The 12,998-nt window shown below is 38.6% G+C and overlaps 1 protein-coding gene across 1 annotated transcript in view; it reads right to left on the bottom strand.

Annotated features, from left to right (window-relative positions):
• Nucleotides 1-12,998, bottom strand: part of RUNX1T1 (RUNX1 partner transcriptional co-repressor 1) — a 140,969-nt gene that overhangs the window by 4,135 nt on the left and 123,836 nt on the right. The window contains 2 exon segments of the mRNA XM_030795438.1: nt 1-1,391; nt 12,022-12,212. The exon segment at nt 1-1,391 is cut by the window's left edge and continues 4,135 nt beyond it. Coding sequence (XP_030651298.1) covers nt 1,116-1,391; nt 12,022-12,212 — 467 coding nt within the window. The 3' untranslated portion in view covers nt 1-1,115.

Here is a 12,998-nt window from a genome sequence, read left to right as displayed (position 1 = left end):
AAACACCATTGGGAAACCTCACAGGACAGAAGTGTTTTAACACCAAGAGAACTACTAGTTTTTAATTAAAAATCCAAACAGGGTGGGGTTGAAAAATTTTGGAAAGGGGCTGGAGCTGAAGCCACCATTTTTAAAATTATTTTTTTCAATATAAAATGAATGAGCTGGAATAGACCCAATGTCTTACTCTGTGGAACCTTGCAAAAGTGAAGAAACGTTGAAGGGTTATTTAGGGCAGCTGGCTGATGTCAAAACTGCCAGAATGCTAATTAACTGCAGGCTGAGTCTCTTACTTCTGTGTGTGTGTGTGTGTGTGTATGTGTGTGTGTGTGTGTGTGTATATCTATGTGCACGTGTGTGTGTGTATGTGTGTATATATATATATATATATGGAGCCTTTTGTATTATGGCATTTTTTTTTCTTGCTGCTGTATTCATACATCCCACTGCAAATCATCTTTCATTTTTCATTCTGTTGACCTGGATATTATTATTTCTTTTCAGAAACAGGAAAAAAACCGAACATCTGTGTCTCCTTCCAATCTGCTGCACATCTGCGCGTTTTGTAGCGGGTCTTCAAAGTTCAGTTAGCAACCCACGGACGCCATTCATCTTCTTGTTAAAATGTCTACTGCTGTATCCAATGCTCATGCCCTTGAGGGTTTTCCTCTTTTTTTTTTCCATTATTGTATATAAAGAACATTGTGACTTTTAATATTAGCATTTTTGCTTTCAACAGCAATTAGCAATCTCTTGGTTTGCTGTTTGGTAAAGCATCGGTTAATGAGGTCATCTAGTTTAAAATCCCAGCTACTTGAAAATAACAGGGAGGAGGTCAAATCTATCATTTCATGTTATATTCTCTGCTCTCTTTTCAGTTCTCTAAAGAAAAGATATCTTTGTTATCCACAATAAGTCATTACGACCCGTTACTGGCCCTCTGTGTTTTACTACCACCTCAAGATACAGTTAGGTTCTCTCTTGCTGAAGTACTGAAATAGGATAATTCATCTAATAAACAAACAAACAAAAAAAACAACTTTGAGCATCTGAGGATGAGGAATTGGTTTCGCGTTGGTTGTGTTGTCTTTCCTCCGACAGTTCTGAGTTCACGTCTAGCGAGGGGTTGTCTCTATGGTGGAAGGGGTTCCCGGGGTGGTTGACCTCGGAGTGGCTGCTGGTGGTGTGTCCATCGGGCTCCCAGCCCCGCTGTTGGGCGTGACGGAGGAGCTGACTGCAGGTGTGTCTCCCTGCTGCTGGGCCTGCAGGGTCTGTCCACAGATGTGATGGTGCTTCTCCCAGTCTTTGTGCTGGCAAAATGAGCCACAGTATCGGGCTGTGTTACAGCCACTGCAGGTTTCACTCGCTTTACGGCCACAATTCCAGCAACTCTAAAGGAGAAGGCAGAAGAAGGCAAGATCCCAAATTAATAGACTGTTAAGACAATAGTCTGGCAAATATGTTAGGCGTCACTGTAGCCTTATTTTCAAGAACTATACAGTCAGGATGAAAAGTCCAGGTGTTCACGTATGGACACAAACACTAAACACAGAAGATGCAGGTTTTGATGGGATGGTTGTCCAAACTGTTCTGCCAACAACTACTATGGCATCTAACAAAGCAGTTGAAGACTTTTTAAGTTCTTACTATAACATCCTTTCTTTTTAGGTTTGGTTATCTTTGTATGTAAATTCTCCCTTCACTCATACTGACTAGCAATTACTATTTCCTAATTTTTTCCCAATACCTATACCACAATAGTCAGACACAGAGATATATCTGAGCAGAAGCTTCTTCCTTTTAGATACTAAAAGGAATCACAAAGAAACTACCAGAACCATATCTATATTGGATTCAAAGAAATATGACACAGTAGATAAGGGATTCTATTCCCCGCTCCTTCAGACTAGACAGGGTGAGGCAAAGTCCTTTAACCTCTCTATGTCTTTAGTTCTTTCAGTGCAGCTACTCAGTGAACCTTACAACCAAATGCTAGGACTGTGTTAAAACAACCCCCTTTACCTCAGCTCCCTGGAGGACAGGATCCTCAGTTTGTTTTTTCTCCCTGTATCTGAAGCACCCAGAATGGGTGCCTGATAGATAGAAGTGTTCAATAAATATTTGTGAAATGAATGTATTAGACTATGCCTAATTTGGCTTTGAGAAATGAGAAATGCTAAAACCAGCCAAATAACAATTCTATTTGCACACAGTTCTTTCCAGCCAATGGAGCTGCTCTGCTGCTCCTTTGTGCCTCAGCTACTCTGGGAAGTCAGAACAGCAGAGGGAACTGGGGCTCGCTCATTTGGGAGTGATGAGAACAAAACTCAAACCCTAGCAAGTTCACTGCCAGTTGTGGGCAGTGTTTTGCAAGACATGAGAAAAATGGGAATGAGGCTGCCACAAGGATTTAAACTTTAAGATAAATGCATCATGAATTAGAGCACAAACATACCAGAGACAGAAGAGTACCTTTTGGGGACAGGTCCTAGGCAGGCAAGGAGGAATGAGGAGGAAACTAACCTTCAGGGGTCCTCCTGTGAGTGTGGTGGGGAGGGGGACCTCAGAAAGCTGACTTTAAATGTTTAAATGTTCCTAGTTTGACAAGACCAATCCCATTATGCAAAGCTATAGTAAGTGATCTTAGCTTTATGCCATTCAACTTTTTATTCTTTATCTTCATTGGTTTTGATTATGTCCTTGAAAAACAAACTTCTGACTACAATCTGGTAACCCCAAACAGCTGACGCTATGTGCTTGTGTGATGAGAAAGATTTTTAAAGTCCTGACATAGGTAGATATTCACAGGTCTCCTACTGTGTTCTCTACATTTGCTTTGCTTCCAGCATGCTGGTTGTGTCGCTTAAGGTAAGCTCATGAGCTGCTGACAATACTGTACTCCTAGGAATCATCAGCCCATCACCCTGTGCATGGCTTTACCACTGTGCAAAATGTGCAAGGGAATTTTCAGCAGCCATCCTAACATTGTTAACAAATAAATGGGCTCCCAGAGGCGTGCATGTGCTGAGAGCCTTTGAACTCAAGAACTCCAATTTAAAACTTTTAGAAAGAGCCCAGCTCCATGTTCTTATTTCTTTAACTATCAGATGTTACTATGTTGAGCAGAAAAGCTCAAACAAAAAAACAGAAATAAAAAACAAAAGAAATTACAATCCAACAAGGAAAAACAAAACAAAAACTTAAAATCTCAAACTCTGGCCAATGACAGATGTTTTAAGTGAATATTGCTGAGGAAATCTAGAAACTTGGTAGATATGTCAAAAAATGTCATACGTTAAAATTTAAATGAATAGTAGTAGAACAAAACAATTTTTTCCTACTTCAATTAATTTAAGAAACTATCTCAAAAGATGTGAAGCTCTGATCGGAAGTTTCATTGCCATAACTAGAAGCCTTTCTCTCTCAAAATTAATTCAACTGCATTGCATGTACAATGGTTCCACAAAGACGTGAGCAAACGTGGGCCTGGCCCACCTTTCAAAGCCACGAGGTATAATACTCAGTGCTCAGAGTGAAGTTAACTTCCTTGAGGTTTAGGCTTTTAGAATAATGCCAGCTGGATCCTGGAACAAACTCAGCAAATAAGCTATATTCCTAAATTACATCAGAATATTCCAATTAGAGAACAGAGACTCACATCCAAAACAATATTTTAAGGAAATTAAACATCTAATCTGAGTCAAGTGGCTTCTTTAGGAAATACCCTGGTGTGAGTCCTATCCGTTTTTTGGCAGAGGCACGTTTTGGCAGACAGAGGGTGGTAACTGTCCAATACTCAATGACTCCTTCAGATTGAAATCAGATGTATGCAACATTCTCAATTTAAACTGATTAAACACACAGACTAAACCAGGTAATTACAGATGCATGTGCTGGGAAGTGGAAAGGGAGACAGAATGGGGGCTTCTTTATTTTTTAAAGTGTTTTCAAAGATGGGAACAATTTTACAAATAAAAAAGTGGAATTGTGCCAAATACAGAAACAGATGTTTTGGATTGTGAAGCTGCTGGGAATTGAGCCTTCTTGCCTAGTATTGTCTGGTTCTGATCCAGGAGTTAAGGGGTCTGGCTAGTTTTACCTCTAGTTTCATTCTTAAGTTGTTTGATACTATTCATTTACCACCCACCACTGGGACAAAAGAAAAAACAACCTTCAGCTGTAGGAAGTTACAAAAAGAGCAATTTTAATGATCTGGTTAAAAAAAAAATCTGCAAATTTTTATTTCTCTTGACACTGCATTGCAGTGAATGTGTAGGGAACTTTAGTGAGTGTTCAACTAACAAACGCTCCAATGCGCATATTCATTCTTAAAAGCTCATTAGAAAACTGAAAGAGCAATTTCTGTTAACATATTTCTCTTGGATGCTCTAGTGAATTTACTGTTGGCTAATCCATACCTGTAAGACTGATGCCTGATCAGTGGCACTCAGCCCCTGAATAGTCACAATTCTGGAAACAGCAGAAGGTGCAGAATCTTGTGAGTACTCCAATTTGGATCATTCTAAGCTTTCTACTGTTCACAAAGGTGGAAATTGCAAACTGTGTCTAACAGCCACGTGTCTATCCACAAGGGCTGGGATAAAGGCAGTCAATGGCTTAATCTAATTTTACATTTTGCAATTTGTGCATTTTATATTCAAGATAGTATTTCCTGATAATTGTTTTATTTATTTATTTTATTTTTAAATGACTGAGCTTCCCTTTCAGGCCTCTAAGGAGTGATGTGACTGAAATTACCACAATAGTGTAGAAAGCTCACGGATGTCCATTTCATAGCAAATTTCGTTCCCAAAGCTCATGGCACTTTATAGTCTTCCTTTATTTGTGATAATGTTATTCCCTTTTTGGCATAAAAAATATTTTCCTCCCTATCTGAAAAGTAAGAATAAGTCAATTGACCAAAGTTAGGTTGTGACTCAGATGAAGAATTTGTGGCTGAACACAAACCTCCCCTTTGCTAAATATACTAAATACAAGGCTATATACAGAATCAATGGACTGAAGCTTTTGAATGCCAACACTGCATATTGAATGTATTTGACACTTTGTTTCAAATCAGCATTTCTGTTTGTCCCTAAGAAAAATATTTAGAGAATGATCTTTCTGTTGTACAGGCATATATCCCTTCTGGTTCTTACTGCAGAAAAATCTTTTTCTGAAGGACAGAATATCTTCTATTTTGTCTCTGAACTGCTTTAAGTCTCTCCAGGTCTTACATATCTATAATTCTCCAGAAAAACTTGCACAAAATCGATGTGTAATAAATTTAAATAGAATGATTGTAATTGAAATTCCTCAAATGTTAAGAATCCTACAGAAGGCAACACATTGACTTAAATTCACATTAAGATTGCATCATCATCTACTTGCATTGCACTTGACAATTTAAAATCATTTTCACATGATTGCAGTTTCAGAAACTGGGACCCTCAAAATAAATAATTTTCACAGTAAAAGTCTTGCCCCAAGTCACAAAAATATAAAATTACATAGCCAAAGTTTGATTCACCCAGATGTTTGGATTACAAATTAAAAATACTCTTTCTAAAATGCCACACTTTGTCCATTTCAGATCTTTTATTAGCTCTCATTGTGGCAAGAACAGGTTAGCAGGCACTTAACTTCCAAAAATGGACAGAAATTGAACCATAAAGTTAGAGGCAGCAAAGACAAGGTGTCAGAGTGTGTAATGAAAATGGCACAGGCTTCAAAAGCCAGGACAACTTCATTTCATTTCCAACTTCATCACTTCATGGCTTTAGAACCACCAGCCAGTTACTTAACCCTTGGAGCAATAGAACATGTAAAGCAGGAATAATAACTGCAGGACTATTCAGGATTATGTCAGTGCTAAGCACAGTGCATGATGTTCATAGGTCCTGAATAAATGGCAGGTACTACCACCACTCCCTCCGTCTGGTACTGACTGGAAGAAAGAGAGTAGATACAGTCCTGCTCCAGATCCAGCACCTTACAACCTTTAGAATTAGAAAGCTGATGGTCCCATTCAAATTAAGTGCTATCACCCACAGGCACTGACAGCTACGGGAGAAGAACATTAACTTACTTCCCCTCATACTTCGTTAGTGACTAATAATTTCTTCTCCATCTTCATTTGCTGTCCTCAAAATTTCTGAAGATTTACCATTGCTGACTACTTCCCTGTTCTTCCTTATTAAATGCCTCTTGTTGAAATTTCCCCTAATTTTGGTTTCCTAGATACTACTAAAATTCTTTCTTATACAATAACTTCTTCTGTTGTTTGTTCTTTTCCCTGTAGTTGATAGTGAGGGAGGGAGGGATGCTGACATAAAGAAAAGGAATATCTTTTCCTTCTCATACTGCCCCTTGTGAGATCTTGTGGTTTCAATGATCGGCTGTAAGCAAATTACTCTCAATCCTGTTTCTCCTTGTTACCTTCTTCCTGAGCTTTGTGCTCCTACTTTCAACTGCCTGTTCTGTAGGTACCTCCACCAGGATGATCCTCTAAGTCAGTATTCCCTAAACCCAACTCTGGTGGGTCCCTTTCAGTCTTTGGCAACACTCATGCCCAAGACTTTGTCACTTTATTGCAAACCCCTCTTTCTTTAGCCCCTGGAACCATTTAGTGCCAAACCCCACAGACTTTACTTCTGTGGTCTCTCTCCTTTTCAATCGCATAGTCACTACTCTAATTCCCTTGCCACCCTTCCTGTTAGGATCATTTCTTAACTGGTTTTCTTCTCCGTTTTCCTCTTTCGTTCTTATATAGACACACTGCTCATTTGTAAGGTGACTTTTCTTTTAATAAAATACTTCTCCTCATCTCATTGGCACCTCTCAACCACCTTGCAAAGCAGGTAGATCACAGAAATGTTATCCCAAATTTTGCAGATGAGAAAACCAAAGCTTCAAGAGGTGAGCAACCAAAGGTCAATCCTAGCCCAGTGCCCTGTCTACTATACCATGAACATCTACGGAATCAAACAGCATATATATATATATATATATATATATATATAATATACATAATTGTACATATTGTATATTGTATAACTATAAATATATATGTAACATATATATACGTAACATATATATATATGTTATATATATATGTTAAGAATCAAATGTTAAGAATCCTACAGATTCTAACGTATATATATACAAGTTACGTATATATGTTATGTATATATGTTACGTATATATGTTACATATATATATATATGTAACATAGCATCATAGCTCATGCTCTGAGAGCTCCAAACTTTTCTGGGAATCAACTGGTCTGATGAGATTGTGAAGGCCTTGACAGGACCCATGCTGTGAGGCCCCTGTGTTTTATTCAGAGTCTACACTGGTGGCATTTCCAGTTTGGGCCAAACTTCACAGATTCCACTGAGGCTGGTATAACTGTGCAGCTCTGCACCTATATAAGAATGATAAATAAAGGCTGTTTTAATCTGGGGGAAAAACATCACTTTTGTAGTTTAAAACTCTAAACTATTAGAACAATTCAAGTATTTATCTGTTTCTGTGCTCACTTGCAGTTTCTTGTTTCAATCACCTAAGCTAGTATAAGGTACAGATCTCAAAGAAAGCTGTAGAAGTTTCCTTGGAAATAGCTGCAATCTGAGGGCATTCACTGGAAAAAGCTTTATCTGTACACAGATATGAAATGAAAAATGGAAATAAATATGGAAAAAATAAAAGAATTTAAGATGATCGGATTCAGTGAATTTCTGATTTATGCTAATGCTGGCATCATATTCTGGGTTAAATATATAATCCACTGGGAAAAGAGAAAGTACAGTAAGCATCACATTGCTTAGATATCTGCCGCAAGTCCAGTGTCATTCTAACTGATAGTAATACCAACTATCAGCCTATAAATCCAAGTAAAGTTTGAGAACTAGGTAGAAATAATCATGAAGTCCAGTGAAAAATAGATACAGTACACAATCAGGAAAAAACAAACAAACAAACAAACAAACAAAAACCTCCCACTCCCGCCATGTAGCTACTAAGAAGGTGGCCTGAAAGTCGGGCTACCTGAGCTAAGGACCAGCTCACACTTACTGACCATGAGACACTCAGCAAGTGGCCTAATCCCTTCAAGACCAGCTTTTTTATCAGTAAAATGAGGAAAGTAACACTATCTACTTTGTCAGAGCCGATGTGAGAAGTAAACGAGCTAAAGTATAGAAAGCACTTTATACCATGCCTGGTTCAGAGTTAAACACTCATCGTAGGTCGTCTTATTTCATCTCAGGCAAAACAAACTTTATGCAACCTCCAATAACTCAGCGGACTGTGGGTTCCCATGAGCCTGGGACAGCCTGGTTTACCGGACTGGTCTGTCTAAGCAAGAGCACCCTTTCTTACTCCAAAAAGCATCCCAGTTTGGATGATAAATTTTATCCTCCCCCCCTCCCCCGCCCACCTACAAATAATAACCATGAGTTATTCATTCCTGCCTCCAAGCCTTCTTTCTGCTGGTCTCCCCAATTAAATGTTCTCAACTCCTCTCCTCCTTCTGAAACATTTCCACTGCCAATCTTTCAGAACCACTGTTTTTTCTAAGCAGAATGAGCATCATTAGCTCCGTTTTATACGTGTGAAAACTGAGGTAGGAAGAGAAAGGGTAAATTCAGAAATTACAGAGAGAAGAATTCAGAGCTATCTAGAGTTAACACAAATAGCACAGAAGAAACATACGCGGCCAAGCTAGGCCTAGAACTCTGGTCTTCTGATCACGAAGCTTAGATTCCTTCTTACAGTCACTATGAAGGAAAGAGAATAATAACGTGTGTATCTTACCACATATATGTTGTTATAGATTTGGATTATATAGTTGTTATTTTTTTTTTTCTTGAGACGGAGTCTTGCTCTGTCACCCAGGCTGGAGTGCAGTGGTGCAATCTCGGCTCACTGCAAGCTCCGCCTCCCGGGTTCACGCCATTCTCCTGCCTCAGTCTCTCCAAGTAGCTGGGACTACAGGCGCCCGCCACCACGCCCGGCTAATTTTTTTGTATTTTTTTTAGTAGAGACAAGGTTTCACCGCGTCTCGATCTCCTGACCTCGTGATCCGCCCGCCCCGGCCTCCCAAAGTGCTGGGATTACAAGCGTGAGCCACTGCGCCCGGCCTGGATTATATAGTTTAGACCTGACCTAGGTAAGAGATGGGCAGATGTTTACGATAGGTGGTGGCTTCAAATAAAGAAAGGGAAAGGGAGAAAAGAATATTGTTTCAGTAGGAATACTTTAGTACATATTGTGATTTAAAAAAAACTGTGGGAAATATGAGCAGATAATAATATATTGTGTTATAGCTTTCAAAAACACTATTTTAAAAATCTTTTAACAACCTTGTAAGGTAAGTGAATATTGTCCCATTCCTTAAGAAGAAATGGAGGCTGACAAGAATAAAATGAATTGCCCAAGGACCTCTGAGACAGTAACTGAGGTGGGGCCATAATTCAGGACTTCTGGGTCCTCTTCTCAGATACTTTCTGCCACACCTATCTGCCTCTGAGCTGTGCAAGCAAAAGACGATCATCTGATCCGATGAACATGGCCTTTAAGAGGTGGGATCATTCAACCTATCATTGAAGACAGGACACCTGACAGTGGAAGGGGGCGCTCGTAATAATTATATTGGGACACTAGGTGTCAATGGACAGTTCCACCCAAAGTGGGAGGTGTGGTTGCCCTGCACCCTAGGTTACAGTGCACTCTCCGGTAAGTTTTGCACATTAAACTTCTAAGAAATGAGAACATTCATTTTTCTTAGAAAACAGAACAGTTCATAAAATACTTAAAGCACAAGGCAATATGGGCCTTATTGGGCATAAAGAGGTCTTTTTTCCATCTTTCTTTCTTCTATTCTTGGGAAATTATTTACATTATTTTTGGAGAAAAGAGGCTTAATCTTTCTAGAGATGATTCCTCCCCAAGTCTTAAAAGTGGTCTTGCACTTTAAAGAATAAGAAAACAGACCTAAGTTACCTGTCTTTATCTGCATCCAAAAATTATCTTAATGATCCTTATGAAAAGATCCATATTTCACTGTTACAAAACAACATAGGGACTGAAAGCATGCTGTGAGATCCTGTTGAGGCTCTGCCATTTCCTAGCTGTGTAACTTTAGCCAGGTAAGTTTCCTCATCCATAGCATGACTCAAGGTTCAAGCCATACACTAGACACTTCCACTCTTCTTCAGATCATGATAAAATCGAAGCTTTTACAGGTTCAGTGGTTTTCTCAAAAATCAAAGAATTGTAAGAATTGGAGCCAGGAATTAAGTTTTACCCTCTGAATTCCAAACCCTTTCCTCTACCATGGTCTGCTTTAAAATTCTTGGGGAAGTATCACTGAAGACACTGGTAATGTTATATTAAAGATCAGTTCCCCCAAGAGGTAAAAAAAAAACAATTATTACAGAAGATCATTCTTACATTAGTAGTAGATATGACTGAATAACCTATCACAGATACTGTTTAACAGGTTTTATTTATAATGCTAAATATTGGTGTCAAGATCATATATTTTCTAAATAGGTTTTAGGAATAAAGACACAAAGCTTATAAATGCTGAAGGAATACAGCATGTTACTGCCTGAGTACAAAGACTTAATTGACAATTTCTTCGTAGACATCTGTCTTTAGAATTTGGTGACCTACGAAGTACTCTTAACATACCTAACAGCCCTAAAATGTTCATGTGAAAGTGATAGTTTTAATGATATGACATCAACTGTGCCTCACGATATTGCTCATTTGAACAGAGAAGGACAAAGTCTCCTCAAAAGATGCTAATAATGTTTTTAAAATAAAAAACACAAAACAAAATCCTTGTATCTCAGCCACAAGACACCAATAAAACTGAATTTATGTCTAGTTTAATTGAACAATGGAAAAGTCAGCAGTTAAAGGGCAGATAAACTTCCCTTTGTCCCTCTTTTCCTGAGAAACTTTCAAATGTTGAAAATCAATTCCTTTTGTCCTGTTGTTATTCATCTGCTACACATTAAATAGAAACTCTGGGCATTGAGTGATTCCCGCAGAGTCTTTCATCTACAGAAAAGCCTGGTACAAATTAAATACTTACTCTCTCTCACAAATTATAGATATGTATTGTAGTAGACCATTGATTTATCAGTCCATGCCATTGCGAGTTCGGCTTGGTGAGAGCAGCCCATTGTAGTCCTTTATCTAAAGTTACTCTGGGGTTAAGGATTGTGATGCTATATTAATTAACGTTGGAGCATTACTATTCTGCTCTGATTTTGCAGGCTATATTTTAAAAATCATGTTGTTAGATATCGTGTTTTAGTTACTTTGCAGATCTTTGAGCCATTTAGGCTAGCTGTGTGTGTGTGTTTGTGTGTGTGTTGTGTTGTGTGTTTGTGTGTGAGAATTATTATACTGGAACAATAATATATGTAACATTACCTCTAGCAGCAATGTTATGCTATGAAATGACCATCATACGGGTTACCACAAATAATGTGGAAGTACAGACTGTCTCCAAGATCTCTTAGAAATATTCAGTTAATGCAAACATTGTTTTAGCATTGGACTTTAGGACCAATAGCTAGGCAGTGATTTCAATCCCAAGCCTGCCAGATGTCCTTGGATACCACAGCTTACACAGTATCTATTAAATCCCTTCAATTAGAAAGCAAGCAGACACATATGCACATGCATACATACACAACACACACACACACAGACACACACACAGCCGAGCTATGAGTCTCTAAATAATGCTGGGAAGTTACAAGAATTTCACTTTAATCGGTAACCTACCAAACATATTCAAAACCTTTTTTGGCAAAGATTAGGTGTTCAATAAAAAGACAAATGTGATTAGCTCTTGGCAAATTTCATGAATACCTTGACTTTCCCCACACTGTTCTAAATTTTTTTCCAAATATTTGTCTAAAGTGATCACCTTGAATGAAAAATGAGCACTCTAATGAATGAAAACTATCTTATTTGGAGCTTCCCAACATGCCTCACCTCGCTTGAATCCTCCTGCTGATTGATAACTGCCAGCGCATCCTCTGCCGCCTGCCGTTTGGCCTCGGCAACGGTACGCTCCATCTTGGCCCTCTCTGTCGTGATCATGTCATGGGCTTTCCGCTCCGCCTCAGACACTGCCTTCTGCAGCTCCGTCATCGCCTGGCGCTTCACCTCATTGACAGCCTCCTCTGTGTGCCAGTCAGGCCAAACCAGACAAGAAAACACCTCTCGGTTAGCCGAAGTCATTGGATACGGATTACTTTTCTTTTAAATTTTTTTTTCTTTTCGAGTCAGGTCTCACTGTATTGCCCAGGATGGTCTCGAACCCCTGGGCTCAAGTGATCCTCTGCATCAATCTCCCCTAGCAGCTGGAATTACAGGTGCCTACCAGCCACCATGCCCACTATCTGATTACTTTTTTATAGAATTCTATAGAAGCAGCATGACTCTCATCCAAATTATTGGGCAGTTCCAGCAGTCTAAAAACTAGCAGATCTTTTGACATACATTTAGGAAAACAAAGGGTGAAAATGTTTCTTTAACTTGAACTTATGGAAATATTTTTTGAAACTTCTATATCATTATTATAATTTTTTTAACCAAACTAATGCCTCCAGAAATGATTCTGAGACCCGATAAGAAGACCAGATAAGAAGGACATTCGCAAGAAACCTGTCTGAATAATTCAGACACATAAAGTCAGTTTTCCACAATGCTATAAGTTAATATGAATATAGGAGGGTCCACAGGTCAAGAGTTCAGAAAAAAAAGAGAGGGCGAGAATGGATTTTACACATAAACAAATAAGTGCAAACTATTAGTTGCTGGTATAATCTACAACACAATAGTGAAAAGGTAACTCAGATAGCAATTAAGTTACTATAGACCTTTTAATGAAACATCAATGCTATAATGGATGATCCAGTTTTACTTTTGAAAAGTCATTTCCTAATATAAATATGTGCCTTTATAGG

Source organism: Nomascus leucogenys, chromosome 16, assembly GCF_006542625.1.
Source record: "Nomascus leucogenys isolate Asia chromosome 16, Asia_NLE_v1, whole genome shotgun sequence".
Lineage (NCBI taxonomy): Eukaryota > Metazoa > Chordata > Mammalia > Primates > Hylobatidae > Nomascus > Nomascus leucogenys.
Note: the sequence above shows the minus strand (reverse complement) of the source record. Positions and strands in the feature narration are given on the sequence as shown.